Source organism: Rhinolophus sinicus, linkage group LG12 (genome assembly GCF_036562045.2).
Source record: "Rhinolophus sinicus isolate RSC01 linkage group LG12, ASM3656204v1, whole genome shotgun sequence".
Lineage (NCBI taxonomy): Eukaryota > Metazoa > Chordata > Mammalia > Chiroptera > Rhinolophidae > Rhinolophus > Rhinolophus sinicus.
Window position 1 is genome coordinate 489,268 of NC_133761.1, and position 20,033 is coordinate 509,300.

The following is a 20,033-nucleotide window of genomic DNA, read 5'->3' on the forward strand; positions in this document are numbered from 1 at the left end:
CTGCCCTCGCCAGCTCCCGGTCTCTCACCCTAGGTCCCAGCACCCAATGGAGCCGTCTGTCTCCTCTTCCTGGGCATTCACAGGTGCCTTGGGAAAGGGCCCCTTGTCCCTGGGCTGCCCCGTGCCCAGGTTTGAACGAGGCTTTCTCCTGAGTCCCCCTCCCTCTAACGTCCGCCTGTCCTCACGAGGGCCTGGAATCCCCCACAGCCCTCATCTCTGCCCGGTACAGAAGGAGGGACTGCCACCGCCTGGTCTCACCCACCTCTGCCTTCTGCTCTGTGCCCAGGCCTCAGCTCCATGTGGCACCAGTGCTGCTGGCACAGTCACAGCCCTTCCCTGCCAGCTAGGTTCCTTCCCGCTTACTGCTCTCCCCCCTCCATGTCTCAGGGGCTCCCACTGCTCCCATTGCCAGGGGAAGGCAGCCTTGGAGCCTCCAGAACACCCCCTGGATAAGAGCTGTCCCAGGGGTGCAGCGAAGGGCACACGGGCGAGCCCCCCACAAGGCAGCACAGCCAGGAGTGCCGGTGGGCCCAGGGGCCAGCATCTGTGGGAAGCTTTAATAGACATACACCAGGGAGTGGGCAGAGCTGGCCTGGGGGGGTGGGGCCCCCGTCTGTCACCAGATGAACATGGGCTTGCCATCGTCGTGCGCCAGCTGGCTGAGGCAGGAGAGCAGCAGCAGCCCGTCTGTGAGCATGCTGGGGTGCATGGTCTCCACCAGCACGCGCTGCAGGAACTCCATGGAGTACGAGCCGCCCTCCGAGGCAGCCAGCTCTGGCCGCTCGCGCAGGATGCCATAGGCGTTCACCAGCTGCTCTGTCAGTGCCGGGTGCAGCCGCCCGTTGTAGCCCAGGCCCTGCAGCCGGTTCATTATGCTCACGTAGCGCTGTGTGAGCACCTGGCACAACTCTTCATCCAGCTTGTGGTCGCTGGGGTTCAGGGAGGCCTGAGGGGACAGCGGCACATGAGCAGGTGATCCAGAAGGTCCTGAAGCCCCTCACGTGTCCCATTCACCACCGGGGACTCAGGACTGAGTGAGGCAAGAGAGCGCAGCTGGGAGTCTGGGGGGGAAGGAGCAATGAGGGGGGCTGCTAGTGCCCCGATGGCCTGACCCAGGAGACACCAGTCGGGGACTTACCCAGTGCCCTTCCTGGCTCCCTGCCTGCTCCTTGCAGCCTCCTCTCCTGGCCCCCTCAGCAGCCTGCATACCACTCATGCTCAGATGATGGCCCCAGCCTGGAGCCAAGCCCCCTCTGTGTCAGCACTGGGGGTCCTGCTGCCCTTGGGTGCCTGGGCCCAGTGCCCGGACAAGGGGCCTGGCAGCAGCTGGGTCATCTTGACCTACTTCTTCATCAGCTGTGTCCTCAGGCAGGCAGTGACTGCGTCCTTTGGCAGCATCTCACCGGGAAGTCAGCCCCTCCTCCTCACCCCTCCTGTGTGGCCTCCTGGACATGTGACCTGGACAGTCACAAAGGACCCCATGCTCAGAAGGGCCCCTCATTCAGCTTGAAGCTCTGCTGCAGTCATCTTGAAGTACCTCACAATGTCTCGCAAGAAGCCCTGTATTTTCATTTGCATGGTCCTGCAAATTATGTACGTGCCACACAAGCAGCTGTCCCCAGGCCCGCAGAGCTGGGGGGTGAAGTGGTAGTTGGGTGGGGTGTCTCCCTGCCTGAGCCCTCCTGCGGTTCCCACTGCTCCAGCTCTCAGGGCCAGGCTGACCTGCAAAGCTCGCCTCCTTCCAGCGCTCCCTAGATGCCTGCCAGGCTGGTTCCTGCCCTGCTGGGAATGCCCCGACAGACTGCTCAGGCATCACCTTCCTGTCTTCTCCCCAAATGGTCATGTGAGCGGAGCTCTGGGTTCATGGCTGGGCTCAGCCAGAGTGACCCTTGACCTCTGGCAGGTGTACACAGAGCCCTGTGTCTGGCTCCTTTGTTGCCTGGTCAGCACTAGGTCAGGCCTGTCCCCCTGACTCTGGGCTCCTCTTGACCCCCGAGTTCTCCCTCCGTTCACTTGTACCCAGGCCCCATGTCAGAAGAACAGCAGGAGCTCAGCCAACATCAGTGGGACAGCAAGTGAGCCTGTCATGTTGGGATGTCATGGAGTACTGTGGGTGGGCAGCTTTACGTGCTGGCCCACTGGGGACATTGACACCCATGGCCTATTCAACCCGGGGCTGTGCTGTGCCAGGCCCAGTGCACAGAGTCCTAGACATGACAGAAAGTCAGCAGCGAGCAGATTGCACCCACCCTGCCAGGGCACTGGACAGAGGAGAGCGTGTGGGCTGAGATGGGGCCAGGCTGCCCCAGCAAGTGACCCCCTGAGAGTGGGGGGGGACCAGCACCCAGGGTGGGGAGCAGTGGGCATGGTCGCAGGCCCTGAGAAACAGAGCTGAGCAGAGCAGGCAGGCAGGGCCCTGCCCTGAAGGGGCGGACATGCCTGCTGGGCTCTGCGGTTCTAACTGACCACTGTAAGGGAGCGGGCAGAAGCTGGCATGAGAGAGTATGGGCTCCGTTCATCCATCCCACAGAAACTCTCCGAGCACTCCCCTCCCCTGGTACTGGCCCCCGTGATGGGACTAGAGTGAGCAAAGGCTCTCTGAGGAGAGGAGCGGGGCTGCGAGAGCTGCTGCTGGGGAGCCACTGACTCAGCCTCAGGGACGACATCCTGGAGTGAGAGGGCACTGGGCTGAGGTCTGAAGGACGAGGACAATAGGAGGAGAACATTCCAGGCCCGGGAGCAGTATGCATGGCATGGAAGATGCCAGGGGGCTGAGCACGGAGTGAGGGGCCCATGAGAGAGCCAATGCAAAGGCTGCTTCTGTCACCACACTGGGTCTGAGCCCGTTTCCCTGCTGTGACACCGCCTGACAGGGATGTTTTGAGGACTAAAGGAAATGTGTCCAGGGGGCGCTGAGCACAGCACCTGTGCTGGTCAGCACCGCCAGGTGGGGATCCCAACGCTAAGGGACACATCAGTGGGCTCTCACAGTGAGCAGAGCTGTGCTTCAAATGGACAGAGAAGGAAGGGGGTGAGTGGGGTGTTGAAGTTTGCTGGGGTGAGGCCAGGCTCTGGGAGGGCGCAGATGGCAAGGCACCACCCTGTCGGGCCCCAGCTCCCGCCCTCAAACTCTCCTGCCCCACACGAGCACGCCTCACCTCCTGCCCCTCTAGCATCCCTATCTGTGGCTTTTCTCGTTCAGGACGCCTCCCCAGGAGAGAGCAGAGACTGCGTCTGTTTGGCATGTACTTGGCACATCCTGAATCCTCATTCAAGTCAGGTGTGAACAGATGGAGGGGCAAGGGGAGCTGTGGACCAGTAAAGTGACAGTGGTTTGGACTGGGGGTTGGAGTGGCAGACAAGAGGATGCAGACATATACGTGGGAAAAGTCTTTAGTGGGAAAACCAGTAGGCTCTGGCGTTGGATCAGATGTGGAGGAGAGAACAGGGATGACCAAACATGCACACCATCGTTTTTCCGTCCTGGTGCACCCACAACATTGACCACATACTCAGTGATAAAGGAAATGGCAGCAAATGTCACAGAATCAGTGTGGTACAGCCCTTGTTCTCTGAACACAGAGCAAGAGCGTCAGAGATCAACCATAAAAGGACAGCCAAATGCCTCTGAGATAAGGAAAGTGCATCCTAACTGACTCTCGGGTTAGAGAGGAAGTCCAGTGCAGTTAGTGAAGTAGTTAAACCTGAACAGCCCAGGCCTGCCTGTCCAGCCCCGTGGGACGCAGCCAGAGCGCACTCTGAGGCAGCCTGAAGACGCAGCAGATGGACCGACTGCTCTAAAACTGCTGCGTGTGAACCAGCTGGTAAGCAACAGACCCTCTCCCTCTGCCCCGGATCCTGTCCCACCGTCCACTCTGGCCGGTGTTCCTGTTGTAAATATTTTGGATATCTCCCTGCTTTAAATGCATTTATTTAAAAACAAAACAGATGAAAAATAAAATGACTTAGGTGCTCAACCCCAAACAGAAAAAACAAATCTAACGGCAGCAGAAGGATGAAAATAATAAAGGACAGAAACGAGGAGACAGAATCCAAAGAATCAACAGAGAGGATTAGCAAGGCAAAGTGGAAACACCACTGAAGAGGACAGGTCCCCGTTCCCTTAAGTAATGAAACGCCCGCTGAGACCACGTGTCCCGCCATCCTGCAGCAAGTCCTGACGTCACTAAGTTCTAGCCAATGGGATGAGGACTGTGAGTTCCGCCCCCTGGGCCGGCAATCGGGACCTCCCGGACCCTGCCGGGTGCGAGGGGTGGGCAGCAGGGCCCTACGATTAACATCTGTAACATCTGGCTATTGAAGCTCCTGCATTTCCAAAGCAGTTTGGCACAGTCTCTAAAAGAGCAGTAAAGCTAGAAGTCGTAAATAGCAGCAAACAACATCCCAGAGCGATAAAAAACACCAGGAATTGGTGTGGTTTATGATCAAGAGAAAAGGGCCAGGGGAAAAAAAACCATGCGGTAATCTCAATGAGAGGCAGACAAAAAGCATTCTAAAAAATTGAATATTTGTCCATGATTCAGCAAAATAACCAAAAACTCTGGGGAAGAGGGAAAGCTTCTTAAGCTGATGTGGCAGATGCTGAACCTGGCTCCTCTGGCTTCTGTCTAGTGCCTTCTTGAACTCTAAGAGTCTGGAAGCTAAAAATCACGTTTTCCAGACTCCCTTGTGGCTTAGGTAGCCCTGGGACCTGGGTTTCTGCCCAGCAGATGCCTGAGGATGGAACTTGCAGGTGGAAGTGAGTGCCTGGAGGAGGAGGTGCAGGTGGGGAGCAGCTTTCTGGGAGAGGGAAGTGGCTGGCTATGGCACTGGTTCTTCAGGGCAGCTGTACCAAATTTTGGGCATCTGACTGAGTGACTGCCTGTTGTCCCTGGGGCAAATCCCTGGTGTGTCCACTAGGAAAGTCTGGTGTGCTGGCATTTTTACTGGCTGTATAGCAAACAAGTCCAATTGTGTACCCTTCCCCGAGCTTCTGTGACCACCCAAGCATTTATAATAAGCCCCTTTGTGCTCCCATTGCTAGTATGGACTCTCCTGTCTGCAACTGAGAACTCTGACTGACTCGCCTGGAGAATATCTGGCAAAAAGCCTGGGACACACATCCTACCTCATGGGAAGACTAGAGAGTGTGTTCCTAGTCAAGTCAGAAACAGGATGAGGTTGCCGCATTGTCTGCTCCTTTTAAATACTGTACAATATGATTATCTACGTAGAAAAGCCAAGATGATATACAGGCTATGCCAACTAGTAGGAGGGTTTGGCAAGGTAGCCACATAACAAATCATTACACAAAAATCCAAAACATTTTCAGCAGGCCAGTGAGTGGGATTTAGGAGGACATCGGGGGCATCATGGACCCAGCTGGACAGTCACGAGATAGCACCCTCAGTCCCCCTCACTGATGCAGCTGGACTCAGGGACACCTAGAAGCGGGGTGTCAAAAGGAAGGCAGCTCAGAGCATCTCCCACAGAGCGGAAAACCTTTGCAACTGGGTAGAAGAGGTGACAGGCATGAGCATTGGAACACTTTTGGTTGGGCTTAAAAGATGGCACAACTGTCTGCAAACTTACAAAAAAATGACGGTCAAGTTCAGTGAAAAAAGCCAACGAGTCCTCATTGAAAAAGGGGCTCTATTAAAGCTTTTTGGTGGTAAATGTTACCGCATTTGAAAAGCAAACACCCTGGTTTGGACAGGACCACGTGTGATCAGGTTCAGTGGGTCTGCACAGAACTTAGGGAATGCAGCAACCACCAGCATTTGGAGTTCACCATGCAGAAAAACAAACAAGATGTTTTGATGAAGGGAAATAAAAAGCTGGGTAAAGTAAAATCAGATGATGCAGACAGAAATCAACAAATGGTGCAGCCAAGCCAGCAGGATGGCCCTGAGACCAGGATGTATCTTTATGATCCCCAGAAGTGACCGGAGGTCAGTCACCCTGCAGTGGACCCTGCAGAGGGCCAGCCAGGAGGTATCCATGTGGGTCCCGAAGGCAGCGTCCCTGCACACGGGCTCCAGTGGAGCTTCTCTTGAAAGCTTGAGCACAAGTGTGTGACCCTGGCAGCGCCCATCGTTGCCGATGGAAGGTGAGTGGGCCAAAGGCTCTGGAATTGGTGACGGTGGCCGTTGGGCAGAATGACCAGAGGAGGGTTGTGGTGAGAGCCACAGGCTCCCGAGAGGCCACCAAGATGGTGGCAGAGGCCCTGGCTCAGGGCATGCCGAGCTCCCCAACTTCCTCACACACCAGAAACAATCGCCTTACTACATTCTGCTTTCCTCTTCCTGCCTCTTCTCTAAAGAGTCGCCACTTAGTTCTGTGACTTACATTCTACGACATAGCGATAACTCGCAGAAGTGCAGAGGAGCCCGGGGACACAGGCCTTGTGCAGGTAAGTCCCACACCAAAGGTTGATGTGTTTTTATCTTCTTTGATTTAAATGGGCATTTTCAAACAGTAGGACATGTCTTTTCATGGAGATGTAACTACCTAATTTTATGTGGGCAACTAGACTTGGGTTATAAATAAATATGGTCTTTGCCAACTAGATACATCATTCCAGAGACATAAAAACGTGTTTTTAACGCGTCACTTGCCCAGTTTCAAACAGCCATGGCCAGTCTGTACTCACGATCGTGACACTGCAGTGGCTTTGGGGGGCCTGCACACAAGTCAAGGACCGTCAAACCAAACGTGACCAAAGTGGGCCCGCGGACATGAACAAGAGAAACAGCAGGTGTGTAGAAACTGGCACCCTAATGATGTGTGACTTCCCCAGTCCCATCTGTAAGTCAATGCAAAACTAAAAATGTGAACTAGACAGACTGATCCTAAAATTCACGCTGAAGAGTGAAGGGCCAAGAGGAACCAAGACAATCTGGAAGAAGATAGATGCCCAGACTCGGTCACCCTGCTGTGAGGAGGTCAGAGGGGCTGGGGAGCCCCCCAACGCACATGGGACTGGGAGAGGGGACTGACGGCTCAGCTTTGCCCGCCACCGCTCCAGCCTCAAGCAAGACACGGAAAGTACAAACGATAAAGGAATAGGTGGGTAATTCCAGGCACATTAAAATTAAAGACCAAAGGCATCTTAAAAGGAAAAGGCAAGCTTAAACCTGGACGCACGAACCCACTGCAACCAGAGTTGGTCCTGACCAATCCCACACCCAGGTCTACAGCGTGCAGACAGGGACAGCCTTAGAGCAGGTGGCCGGAATTCAGAGGGCTATTTCCCAAGGGAAGCGCACGTGACCGAAAGGCAGCGGAGGCACACACGCTGGCTTCTTCAGGCGGGCGCTGGTGCAGTGGGCGGAGGGACCCACATGCGCTCATTCTGGACAGTGGCTCCTGGGCTTGCAGCCCAGCACAACCCGCACCCTACTGTCTCCAGGTCCTCGGTGCCTTGGAGACAAGCATGCTTGGAAAGCATCGTCCTCTGGCCTCCACGTCCCTCACAGGAGCAGGCTCAGAGGACCACATGCTGAGCCTCAGTCTGAGGTCTCTGGCCAGGAGGCAGACAGCTGCTCAGAGGCTCCAGGACCTGCCTCCATGTGCCCCACCAGAGACCCCTGAGGACACTGAGAGGGCAGAGGAGAAGGTGTGGGCTCTGCCAGTCTGGGAAAGGCCCTGGGAGGCCATTGCAGCGGCAAAGGGGGAGAGCACAGATCTGACGGCGCTCAGGACCCTCCCCTGCCCTGTTCTCTGGGATGGCTGTGCAGCTGGGGTCACAGGCTCCTGCTGCTGGACGCCCTGGACACCTGCAGGCCAGCTGGACTGAGCACAGCACTTCCTTCTTCCCCAGGTGCCCTCAGTTCCACAGGGCTCGCCTGGCTGGTGTGCAGGGACCCCAGCGGCCCCTTGGGGCCAGACTGCTCCCCACTGCTGCCAGGTGCTGGGCAGGCCCTGGAGATAAGTGGAGATGGAAGCACCCACCTGGATGATCTTCTCGGGAATGTTGGAGACGGTGAAGCCGTAGAGGCGCACGCGCTCGGGAAAGATGCTGGATAGGATCCTGCGGTCCAGCTGGAAGGCGATCTCCCCCACCAGCCGCTCCCAAGCCAGCGGCTTAGGCTCTGGGGACAACAGGAGTGGAGGGAGTGGTCAGCAGCTGTGGTCAGCAGCCCAGGCCAGTGCCCAGGAGCTCTTGAAGGGTAGCAGGGGCCCCCAGACCCGTGTGAACCAGCTGTGGCACTGACCTCGGTGGCTGTCCGGGAACTTGCTGGTCTTGCGGTGAGCCAGCTTCCGCTCCAAATCCAGGATGCTTTTCCGAGATGTTTCAGTGACCCGTGGGCCCCGGGGGTCGTTGACAGAGGCCGGGGAGGAGGAGGTTCGAGGTGGGGAGTGGGGATTGCGTGGAGGGGAGTGGGAGGTGGGCGAGGGCCTGGTGGGGGAGTGGTGTACCCTGGTGGGGGAGTGGGGGGTGAGCTGAGCAATGTGGGTGGTACTTGAGGTGTAGTTGGTAGCAGCTTGGGGGGTGGGAGTGGGGGCAGAGGGGAGGACTGTGACGGTGCGGGTGGCAGTTGAGGAGGTGGGGACAGAGGCAATAACGGCTTGTCCCTGGGGTGCACCAGGCTGCATTTGGGCGTCTGAGGTGCCATAGGAGAAAGCCGTCATGGGGCCGGCCATGCCCACTGTGCCCACAGGAGTGGAGGTCTGGATGGGAGCACCCACAAATGTCACGCTGAGGGGCTCCCGGTCCTGGGTCGGCTGGGGGTGCTCGGTGGAGAGTGGTACTAGTGACAAGGTGGGGGCAGAAAGGAGGGGAGGATAAGAGCAAGGCAGGACCCAGGACTGGCCTGGCAGGGCCCCCCTACCCTCCTCCTGTACCAGTTACCTTTGGAGGTGGCAGCAGGTCCCCTATCAGCTGAGGGATGGGATCCAGAAGGGCATCCGCGGAGTGGCTCTGCCAGCTGTGCCCTCGGGGCCTCTGATGGCACCAGATTGCTCATGGGGTTGGCCAGGTTCTGAGAGACACCTAGAGGGGCAGCCGTGGAGGTGGGCAGGGGGCTGCCCAGAGATATGGCCAGGGGGCCTGCCAGCGGGCTGTTTGCAGTCAGGGGGCCAGTGGAAGGCAGGCCCAGGGAGCTGGCCAGTGTGCCCGTCGTGGGCACTGACATGGGGCTGGTCAGGTGGCTGTTTGGAATCAGGGGGCCAGTGGAAGGCAGGCCCAGGGAGCTGGCCAGTGTGCCCGCCATGGGCACTGACATGGGGTTGGTCAGGTGGCTGTTTGGAATCAGGGGGCCAGTGGAAGGCAGGCCCAGGGAGCTGGCCAGTGTGCCCGCCATGGGCACTGACATGGGGTTGGTCAGGTGGCTGTTTGGAATCAGAGGGCCAGTGGAAGGCAGGCCCAGGGAGCTGGCCAGTGTGCCCATTGTGGGCACTGACATGGGGCTGGTCAGGTGGCTGGTGAGTGGGCTGTTCTGTGACATGGACCCTGGGCAGGGCAGCAGTGCATTGAGAGGGCCCGTCAGGGGGCTCACAATGGAGCCTGCTGGGGGGATAGGCTGTGGGCTGTTTAGCATGTCGGCCAGGGGAGCCAGGGCTACAATCCCCACTTCTTCCAGGACGGGCTCATTGGTTGTTGTCAGAGATGGGGGCAGGAAGACACCTGCGGGACACAGAGAAAGCGCTGAGAGCCCAGGCGGGTCCCCAGGGGAGGTCGGGGCTCAAGGTGCTCATCTGCCTCTGATGAGCTGACTGACCTCTCTGAGCTTCACCATGTAGGTGGGAGCCCAGATCAGGGTCTGGCCCCTGGTCTCGGTTCTCCCAGGCTCGCTGCTCTAAACACTTGCGCTCCAGCCACAGGGACTTTCCACAGCTGCCCACCCCTCAGATGTGCCTACTGCTGACCCCTCGCCAACTCCCAGTTGGCCAAGTTGACCCCTCTGTTCCCTGGCAGGGAGGAGTGGGCCTCTGTCCTCTCGGGGACAGCTGAGCCTCACCAGGTAGAAGACCCTCAGGGAGGCCAGAGCTAGAACTGGCATGAAGCTTCACATGATGCTAAAGGTGTACCCAGGCCTGTGGGTGGCCACTGCCCACCCGGGAACAGTGAGGGCAGCACCAGAGGGTGATGTGCCCAGACACACCCTTCTCACTCTGAGACCTGTTGTGCGGGCCTGGCAGCCAATGTCCTTGGGTTCCTGAGAAGCAGAGGGCCATTGCAAGACCACTGTCTGGGGGAGAAGGCCCCTAGGGGCACAGCAGGCAGGGTGAGGGTGCAGGGAAGGTTTTCATGCGTGTGCAATTTAATTGAAAACGTCTACTCTTTTGTTATAAAACCAGTGCATGCTCCTAGGGAGAGAATGGAACTACAGAAAAGTAAACACATATCAGAGGGGCGGCCTGATGGCTCAGTTGATTAGAGCACAAGCTCTTAACAACAGGGTTGCCAGTTCGATTCCCACATGGGCCAGTGAGCTGCACTCTCCACAACTAGATTGAAGACAACGAGCTGCCGCTGAGCTACCGGAGGGGCAGCCAGATGGCTCAGTTGGATAGAGCACAAGCTCTTAACAACAAGGTTGAGGGTTCAATTCCTGGAAGGGATGGTGGGCTGCGCCCCCTGCAACTAAAGATTGAAAACGGCAACTGGACTTGGAGCTGAGCTGCGCCCTCCACAACTATATTGAAGGACAATGACTTGGAGCTGATGGGCCCTGGAGAAACAAACTGTTCCCCAATATTCCCCAATAAAAAAAAGAAGACAAGATGATCCTATAAAAACAAAAACAAAAACATCAGAACCCCCAGCAGTCAGGTTCCAGAGCTCTGCGTTGCCTGGAAGAGTTTCTCCACCTGTTTATGTAGATGGGGTCCACGAAGACACTCTGTAAAGAGCTGCTTGTAAGTACTTGCAGCTTTGCTGGCCTTCTGGTCTCTGTCACAGCCACTCCACTCTGCCGTCGCTGGGGGAAGCACACAGCATGGAGACGGACGCACGAGGGTGCGTGCACACTAGGGTTTGAACTTTGCGCACTTTCCGCCTGTGGTGAGATAATGTTCTTCTTCTGATTTTCTTCCAACCATTTAAAAACGTAAAATCCATTCTTAGCTCCCAGGCCACACACACAGGGATGGTGCCATGGCTGTGTCGGTCACCCATGTCCTTGTGACCACACTACTATGACCCGGTTCTTCTCACGGCCCCACACACCACTGCTTCTAAGAGCATCATGCTGAGACCCAGCCCTTCCTTACGTGGCTGCCGTGGCCTCCATCTTGTGCACGTACATGTCCCAACTGCTGGGCACTTAAGTTGATTGCAACGTTCCCAGTGACAAATCTACTACATAAACCTTTGTCGTTGATTTCCCCCGAAACAGACATGTTGGAAGTTTGTAATGCACACTGCCAATCACCCTTCTGTAAGACCGTCGGGAAAGTCCTGACAGTCCCCGTGAAGTCCCTGAGCGCGGAGCTCAAACCTCTGCTGACGCCACTGCACAGCATTTGGCACCACATCCTGCCACTGTATTTTCGTTTTAAGTTTTGCTGTTTTTTCCCCAACAAGGAAATTTAAATTGCATAATCAAATCAACCAGTGTTTTCTTTTATGATGTCTTGTTTTGGCTTTTTGGAAATTTTTGCTTTCGGATCAAAGAGATGATAAAGTGGCGGGTATATGGAAGCAGCCCACGGAGAGGAAGCAGGTGGCCGAGGGGAGGATGGCCAAGAGCCTGGTAGGGAAGAGGGGGCCGTGGGCAGTGGAGGTCGGTGTGAGGGGTTGCCCTTTGTGGCCGCTTTCCTCTAAGGAGAGCAGGGTCTGGATGACGGAGAGGACCACTTGGGCAGCGTCTTCAGGAGGGCAGGAGCGGTGGTCATGGGTCACCTGTCCCTGCACAGCCAGGAGACGCAGGAGCCCTGGATGCCTGGCTCACAGCACCACAAGGTCTGACCCAGGTGCTCTGGCTTCCGCCTCACTGATCTCCTGCCCCCACAAGTCTCCATGTCCCTCAAAGATGTGTCTGGGGTATCATCCCCACTCACCGTCTCAGTCCATTTCCTTCTCTTCCCTCCTACTCCCTCTCCACCTGGGCTTTCCCCTTCCTTCCACCCAAACTCTCATCGGGGCACCGGCAACCCCACGTTGCAGAACCCAACGCTCTACTTGCAGGCCTCCTCTTACTTGCTGGTGGCCTTCACACAGAGGAGCGCTCCTCCTGTTGAAACTCGTCCTGGTTTGGTGTCCAGGTCCCTGATCACCTGGCTTCCTGTGGGTGCTGCTGGTCCCCCCTCATCTACCTTCCTTGGGGCAGCCCCAAGCTCCCCCTTGAGTCTACTCTTCCTCAGCAAGCTGATGTAGCTTGGGCACAGGGGACCAGCCAATGCTCCATACATGACTTAGGTTGGACCCCAGACTCACGCCCCCAGTGGACTGACCCACTTCTTCCCAGGGTTCTGCTGGGGACGCCTGCTCGCCACTCCTCCAGCTCCCTCTGCTGCCCTGGCATGCTGTCAGTGGGCATATCTGCCCTTGCAGTAGCCCAGGCCCAAACAGTGTAGCCAGCCTCAGCACAGTCCTTCACTTGCACCCACATCAGGTCTGTTTGCACTTCAGACGTGTGCAGAACGAAGTACGCGAACCACCAACACCGCCTGCCCGGGTCCACACTATTACTCGGCATGCAAGGCTGGTCTGATGCCAGCCTTTCCCCTCAAACAGCAGCCAGAGTGTTCTGGTTAAAATGTCCACCAGTTCACCATCTCATTTTAAGTGCAAGTCGTTCAAGGCCCCCTGTCCACGCGGGGACAGAGGGGACGGCAGCCAAGGTGGGCGGGGTCTCAGCGGTTGGCTGGAGGGGTCGAGGGGCCGGGGTGGGTCCTGACCAAGTGACTAAGTGTAGGAGCTGGTCCAGGTACTGAGCGGAGGGCGGGGCTAGATTGCTGGGGCGTGTCCTGATGGGGCGGGGCTAGAGTACGTACTGGGCGGGGCCTTGACTGGGCGGAGCCCTAGCGTTTGGGCAGGAAGATAGACTGGTGAGCGCAGGCCGCTCGAGCTGAGGGTTCCAAGAGCGCTGAGGCAGCGGGAGGGGGAAGAGAGGAAGGATGATGGGTCCTGAGGGGAGGCAAGGGGTCCTGAGGGGGAGGGTGACAGGTTCTGAGGGGGACAGTCCCTGAGCAGTGGGAAAGGGTCCCGAGAGGGCGAGTTCTGGGGCGGTGAGAGGCTCTGAGAAGACAGAGGGGCGGGCAGTGGGCCCTGGCGGCCCGGGGGGGGGGGGGGGGGGGGGAGTGGGGAGTGGGGTGAGCCGCCCGTTTTCGCAGCAGTCGCCGTTTTCGTGACTGGAGCACGCCGCCCGGCCCTCACCCTCCTTCCTCCAGCAGCCCTGCCTCCCCCTCCGTCTTCTGCCTCCCGGTGTCTGAGCGACAAGCCAGTGCAAGCTCTGAGCAGGCCCTCGGCCCTGCCGCCCTGATCCCCCGGCCGAGGCCCGAACCCCTGGGTGCCGCTTCTCTCCTGCGAAGTGGGTCCCGCCCGCAGCCGCGTTCACTGACTTCCTCCCACTCAGGTTACCCACTCTGCCACCGAGTTGTACCTTGTGCCTGGCGAAGGTCACTGCCGGCCCCCTGGTTCAGAGCCTGTCCAGACCTCTAATACACTGGCCTCTATTCCCTGTCCAGCCGGCAGCCCAGCGGGTCTCCCTCCCTCCGCCCAGGAGCGATGTGCCCAGGAGCTGGCCGAGTAGCCCTTGGCGCCACCTGCCCGCATCCGCGCCGACCAAACGCTGCTGGAGAAGGTAGGTGGCTGCTGCCTTTATAATGCACAGATGCTGGCACCATTTATACCCAGACACAGACAGACGCCCCAGGCTCCCCTCTCACTCCTGCCATTTTCACTCGATGTCACACCTTCCCCGTCTTCCTGACTCCAGCTTGCCCTCAGATACTGACATTTGTGCAGAGAAATTTGAAGCCATGCTTCTGGATTCCTCAGCTTGCCCCTGGCACTCGCCCTCACCTTTCCCTCCCTCGACCCAGGAAGAGATGCCCTTTCTTCAGTCAAGCGCAGCGTCTGCTCTGCAAAGCATCCCTTTTCTCTGTCATACCTTCCAACAGTCTCTCCTGCCTCCTTCCCTCCTCGTAGAGACACACGCAGGCCTCTGCCATCTTGAAAAGCAGCTCTGGACTCCATGCCCCCTCCAGCTACTACTGCCCTTCAGAAGCCATTCTTCATGAGCTAAGTGTCAACTGACTCTTCAATCCCTCTCACCAAGATCATTAACGCCAAGTCATTAGCACTTTTTTTTGTTTTGTTTTTTACCACTTTTCTCGCTTGACCTCTCCTCAGCCTTTATTCTGTTGACACTGTGTCCCCTTTGCAGCTGTATCTTGGCTCCCGGGACAGTACACTTTTGAGGTTTCCCTGTCTCTCTGGATGCTCCTTTGCCAGCTTCTCTACCTGTTCTGACTCAGAACTTGTCCCTCAGTCTCCTGTCACTCTTCTCCATTCAGAGGGCCTCACCCCTCACTCAGCTTCTATTATCAACAACTCTGGAGTCTTTTCTCACTAGTGCTGACCTCTCCTCTGAGCTTCCTGGACACTCCACGTAGATGTTGTGTGAAAGTCTCAAAGTCAGTTTGTCCAAAATACAACGCACTCTCTTCCTCCAAAATTGCGTTTCCTTCTCCCAGGTTCATCCTGGGCAAGAGCAGAGAGGCCCACATACTCTATGTGAAAACAGTTCAAAGTGATCAGTTAAATTACCAGCTAACAGTGTTAAATTATGTTCTTTCTTCTTCCCTGACAAGCAAACCTTTGGAAAAACCTGAAAGGACAGGTTTGAATTCAGGATTCTTCTACTCCTTGGAGTTCTATTCCAGGATGTGGTGCTTGGGGAGAACTGGCCCCTGGCCTCTGACCTTCATCCTGAACCCCTTCTCTTCCTGCCACGGCTTAGTCTTGCTCTGCGAGGGGACTGGCACACGCTAGGAGCACCCACAAGCCCAAGCTGCATTTCCTTCTGTGTTCCTCCTAAGCGGGGATGGGCCAGAACTCTGGCTGGAGGGTGTAGGTAGAGCCGTGCATAAGAGTACAAGGCAAGAGAAGGGTGGGCCCAAAAAGAAGAACTGATGGTCAAGTTCATGAGATCAAATTGAAAGTAAGAGCCTGACTCCATGAGGAAGGCCAGTCACAAGGAAAGACCCAGAGGAACAGGCAGGGTGAGGAATGGTCAAGAAGGATCCCCTGAGGCAAGTACAGGGGTCCACCTTGGCTGGGCATAGGCAGAGTTCTGCAGTCTCAGGAGGTGGCGCCATCACTCACCCACCACCCCAGCTAGAGCAGCAGACGCATTCTGGACTCTTTTTCGTCCATCACATCCAAACAGTTCGTTTTCTTACCAAGTAACTTGAATGGATTTCTCTCCAGAGCTAGTTCACGCCACCCTGTCCCACCTGGATGACGGCAGAGGCCTCAGCCTAAGCCACCTCCCTGCCTCACTCTTGTCGCCTTTGAGTCCATTTTCCCCACAGCAGCTAGAATGATCTCTGCGAAGCACAGACATGATTACTCCCTGTCAGAAACCACCAGTGTCTGCTTATTGCGTCCTTGGCATGTCACTCACGGTCCTTGGCAATCTGACCCCTGCTGACCTCTCCAACTGCATTGTTCACCTCTCACTGGCCCCAACACACACCAATCCCCCGACACTCTCCCCACACATGTACACTCAGGAATACAAGCATCACACACACCACATTCACTCACACACACATTCACACACTGTCGCACAGCAACTCACTAAACAGTCACGCACACCACACATAACGCACTCTCACACACTCATACCACACACATTCACACACACCACACACATTTTTCCACAATCACACATGTTCTCAAAGCACACATACCACACACACTCAAATAGTCACACACATTCTCATATACACACATACCAGACAGCCTAGTCACTGACACACCTACACCACACACTCCATACACATACCACACGAGGCACACACATCACACTACACACTACACACTCATGGACCACACACTAGCACACGCAATCACATGCTCACTTGCTAAAGACTCTGAGACAACAGCCAGGTGACTCATACCCCCACTCCACGCCCACACCTTCTCTCTCTCACACACACGCACACACACGCACACACTCATCTGTTTCTCATTCCTGCAACCCCAAGTCCAGGCCTTTGCCCAAGTTGCTGTTCCTCCTGGAATGCCCTCCTGGGATGCCCCTTGCCCCCTTCCCCGCCAGCTGTCTGGGCTCCTTCACAAAGCCTTTCCGAACTCCTCAGCTTGACCCTTCAGGAGCTGGAAAACCAGAACTGGTCCCAGGATTCTCTTAAGAATCAAACCTTCAAGGAGAAGACTTGCTTGCCTAGCGTGGGAGTAGGGAAACCAGAGTCTAGATCCTTGGAATGGGAGCTCTCTTAGACGTTGTACCTTCCCGTGCGTATTTGTTTTGTCGCCCAAGTATCATCTCAGAGTCATGAGCAGTATAACCTTTCAAACGAGACGGGCCTATGTGCTTGTGATCAGAAAGGGGACTGTGCAGACCCTTCCCACACCACAGCCTGGTTGGATGGCAGAGAACCCAGTGGGTGGGCAGCAGGAGAGGCAGCTTTCAAGAGCAAAGGGAAGATGGCTTTGAGCTGGAGGTGTGACGGAGGGGAAGGAGCCCTGACCCGAGCGGGTTTAGCGTCCTGGTGGGAAGGACACGTTCTTCATCAGAAATGTGTCTGGGTTGGAGTGAGCTGGATTCCGGTGACTCGTTGGACCTGCAAGAGCCTCTGAGGGGCGCTCCACTGCTGGTGGAGGGTTGAAGGCTGTGTTGGGCAGGCTGGCTGAGGGTACAGGGCAGGGCCCAAGCCAGTCTGGGCGCAGCAGTGACTAAATTGAGCCGGAGTGGGGGTGGCAAAGGTGCTTTTGGGACTCAAAAATAGGAGGGGTAACCGTCCCAAATGCAGAGGCTCAGAATGATGTGGCACCTAGAAAATCACCTGTGACCTTCCAGAACAGCAGAGTGTCGGGGTCCACGGACAAGCTGGGGGGCCTTAAATGGCAGAGACTGAAACAGCAGAGTCCTGCTCTCAGGAAAGGATGATGATTTCACACCTGACTCCGAACAGAGGGGGGGCCCAGCAGGCAGAGTGAGGTGCAGAGCCTGTGACAGGGCAGGTTACCGCTGGGGTGGGTGGGCTCTGGCCATGCACAGAGGAGTCCACCTTAGCCACAAGGGCACACAGCCTTCTCCCTAGGAGAGGAGAGACGCTGCAGGAGGGGGAGGATGTAACACAGCAGACCTTTGGTCACCTCCTAGCCCTGTGTAACTGTCACCAACACACTGTAACTGCCACTGACTCCTGTTGCCACACCCTGGGACCTTGCCAACCCCAGAAATTCTCCCTCTGATATCTTCAGTGCCAACCACTTTCTGCCCAGTTTTCCATCCTCCAGGACCTCCCTTGTTGCCGTCACCACACTCAGCTGTGTGCGTGCGGCCTCCCTGGCCTCCTGGTTCAGTCCCTCGGCCCGGGTCTAACCCCGCAGATCGCTTCAGCTGCTTGTCTGCGAACACCTGTAACTTCTTTGTCTGTTTTCCTGTCTCACCCTACTCAGTCTTCTCCAGCTCCAGGGCCTGTCACACACCTACGAGTCCCACACCTCAAGCTTCAGTCCTAGTTTCTCTCCTTGGCTTCCAGACCTGGGTTGTCAATTGCCCACTGGCCATCTCTGAATGGAGAATGATGGGGGAGGGGACAGGTATGCTCAGGGTGAGATGATGGAGGAGAGCGGTGGGGAGCCTGACAGTGGGTGACATATTGGACCCAGTAGGGCAGCACGTTGGGGTTCCAGAGCTGGGAAATTCTCAGTCTGTGGAGCTGCTTGGAAGTTCAGCTGAGGGGAGGACTGTGGGCAGGGGTTCCTACCATCAGACGGATGGGACTGGGGCCCAGTTTTGCCCTTTTCTCCCCGTGGTCCCATGTCCTCACCCTCCCCTCACCTGGTGGGCCACTGTCCTGCAGGTATGTTACTCTCTATGCCCCTGTCCCCGTGACTCCGAGGCGCAGCACAGTCTCCTCTTCCCCTCCCACTCTCCTTGAACTCAGGCCTTACAGTTACCCTGGCATTGAGAAGGGCCGGTTGCCACCTCGCCAAGCCCGCTGGTGAACCCGCTGATGCCCAGGCTTCCCGCCTGTGTCTTGATGGCTGACTTGAGCTCATGATTCTCACGAATGAGACGCACCAGCTTCTTTAGTTCCTCATTTTCCCGCACCAGATTCTCGATTTGATGCCGAAGCCCCTCATAATTGGTGAGTAGAGACATGCCCCAGGCAGCGGGTAGGGTGCGGCCACAGGAGGGCACTGCACCTGGAGGCTGCCCAGGGCCCGGGCCCTTCCGGGGCTGAAGGAGGGCGGGCGCCAGAGTTTGCAAGTTGCAAGGCTGGCCCAGTGGGTATTGTGAGGTCAGAGGCTGTGCCCTCCTCCTTGTGCTCTGCTCTAACAGGCTCAGTTGTCCATGTCTCCAGGCCTGGCACAGGCCCTGCGTCGGCCTGGAATGTTCGGACCCCTGCTCTGTCCGGCCAGCCTCACTCTCCAGGTGCCTCCTCTGTGAAGCGTCCTTTCACCCACAGTGAGCTAATTGCTGCCCGCTGGGCTCCCCCACAGACGTGGGCTCTGTCACAGCCTCACCTGGCTCCTGCTAGTTAGCTCATTGATGCTGCTTCTCTCTCCTCCTGGAGGGCAGGAGTGGGGGCTCGCCAGCACCCAGCAAAGGTGCCGTGTAGGCAGCCAGTCAGTGAGTATCTGCTGAATCAAAGCTCATCACCCTCCTTCCTGGTCGAGGTGCCCTTTCCTTCGGATCTTGGGAGCACCCAGATGCAGTCTGTCAGCCTTCTCCTGGGGACATTCTATCTGGGACACCTGGACCCTGGGCCATGCTTTCTTCCGACCCCAGGTGCTGCTCAGAGCCTTTCCTTTTTCTGACTGTCAGCCCAGGGACCCCTTGTCTGAGGACCTGGCTCCCTGTAGCTTGGAGTTTCCATGTCTGGCGACTGGAGTTTCCCTCTTCCAAAGCCCCGGCAGTGTTCCTCTAGGCCCGCACCTCTGTTCTCTTGCTCTTTGAGTTTTCCCGACCGTGCTCCTTCCAGAACCCAGCTGCATCCTCAGCAGTTTCCAAGAACTCAGCTCTCTGAGTCCTTACCGCACTCCCTTTTCTTAGAACTTTCTACCCAGGATGTTGCAGGCCTGACCTTGGCAGTCAAGCGAGGCCATGTCTTCATGACCCCCACTGGCTCTGCAGGCATCTGCTGTCAAACAAGAGGGGACGGTGAAACCCAGGCATGACCCAGCGGGCACAGCCCTGGGAGGAGGGTGGCGGTGAGGACAGGGTTGGCGGTTGGCCAGGGCTGGGGCCAGTCTGAGTTGAGCATTCTACCTGGACCTCACAATGGGGGGCCTGCCCCCACCCTTCTCTGACAGCCCCATGTCTGTAACCCGGGCCGAGTCGCTCTGGCCCTGGGAACCGGAGCCGAGGTCTCATCAGTGGAGCAGATCTCCATCCATACCTTGTCTTTATAGATCGTCTCTGCCGGGCTTCCCTCCCACGTGTAAAAGTGGGCTTTGCTTGGTCTCCTCAAGCCTCTGCCACCATCCATGCTTGCCCCACTGCTGGCTTCTTGCATTGGTGGCGTCTTTACCATCTGTGATGGTTACGCTTTCTGTGTCAGCTGGGCTAGGCTCGGGTGCCCAGATGCTTGTGTGAAGGGATTTCGTGGATGTGATTAACAGCTACACCCAGCTGGCTTTAAGTAAAGAGGCGATTCTCAGGCGTGTGGGTGGGCCTCGCCCAGGCAGTTGAAGGCCCTAAGTCAGAACACTAAGGTTTTCTGGGGGAACGGATTCTTTCTCAGCACTGTCCTAGAAATCCCACCTCAGTTTCCAGCCTGCGAGCCAAAATCTATAATTTCGGACTTGTTAGCACCCACGACTGAGGGGGCCAATCCCTTAAATACGTCTTTGAATATATAAGAACTAACTGCTACACCGT

The 20,033-nt window shown here is 56.8% G+C and overlaps 1 protein-coding gene and 1 long non-coding RNA gene across 4 annotated transcripts; one reads left to right on the plus strand and one right to left on the minus strand.

Moving 5' to 3' along the window:
• Window positions 1-347: 347 nt before the first annotated feature.
• On the minus strand, window positions 348-18,492 carry SPATC1 (spermatogenesis and centriole associated 1). Of its 3 annotated transcripts, XM_074316592.1 has the most exons (6): window positions 13,551-13,647; window positions 10,816-11,003; window positions 8,855-9,628; window positions 8,217-8,753; window positions 7,954-8,093; window positions 348-946 (listed from the first exon to the last, which is right to left on the minus strand). In XM_074316592.1, the coding sequence occupies exons 3-6, from the start codon at window positions 9,540-9,542 to the stop codon at window positions 617-619; spliced, it is 1,695 nt and encodes a 564-aa protein (XP_074172693.1). In that variant the 5' UTR covers window positions 9,543-9,628; window positions 10,816-11,003; window positions 13,551-13,647; the 3' UTR covers window positions 348-616. The 3 variants fall into 3 exon arrangements, with proteins under 3 accessions (XP_074172693.1, XP_019580344.2, XP_074172694.1); XM_019724785.2 differs by lacking the exons at window positions 10,816-11,003; window positions 13,551-13,647 and adding an exon at window positions 18,101-18,492; XM_074316593.1 differs by lacking the exon at window positions 10,816-11,003 and having other exon boundaries at window positions 13,551-13,638.
• LOC109443896 (uncharacterized) lies at window positions 13,636-18,618 on the plus strand. Its single transcript, XR_002136756.2, has 3 exons — window positions 13,636-13,751; window positions 18,094-18,297; window positions 18,492-18,618. It is a non-coding gene; the product is annotated as an uncharacterized LOC109443896 (long non-coding RNA).
• Window positions 18,619-20,033: the final 1,415 nt, after the last annotated feature.

What these genes read in the sequence shown, in the direction of transcription:
- SPATC1 (XM_019724785.2), bottom strand. Translation starts at nt 18,311, where the DNA reads ATGTCTCTACTCACCAATTATGAGGGGCTTCGGCATCAAATCGAGAAT. An exon ending in ACCTGCTGCCACCTCCAAAG is followed by an intron (nt 8,754 to 8,854) that starts GTAACTGGTACA and finishes CCTTGTCACTAG; the next exon opens with TACCACTCTCCACCGAGCAC. An exon ending in TTCCCGAGAAGATCATCCAG is followed by an intron (nt 947 to 7,953) that starts GTGGGTGCTTCC and finishes CTGTCCCCTCAG; the next exon opens with GCCTCCCTGAACCCCAGCGA.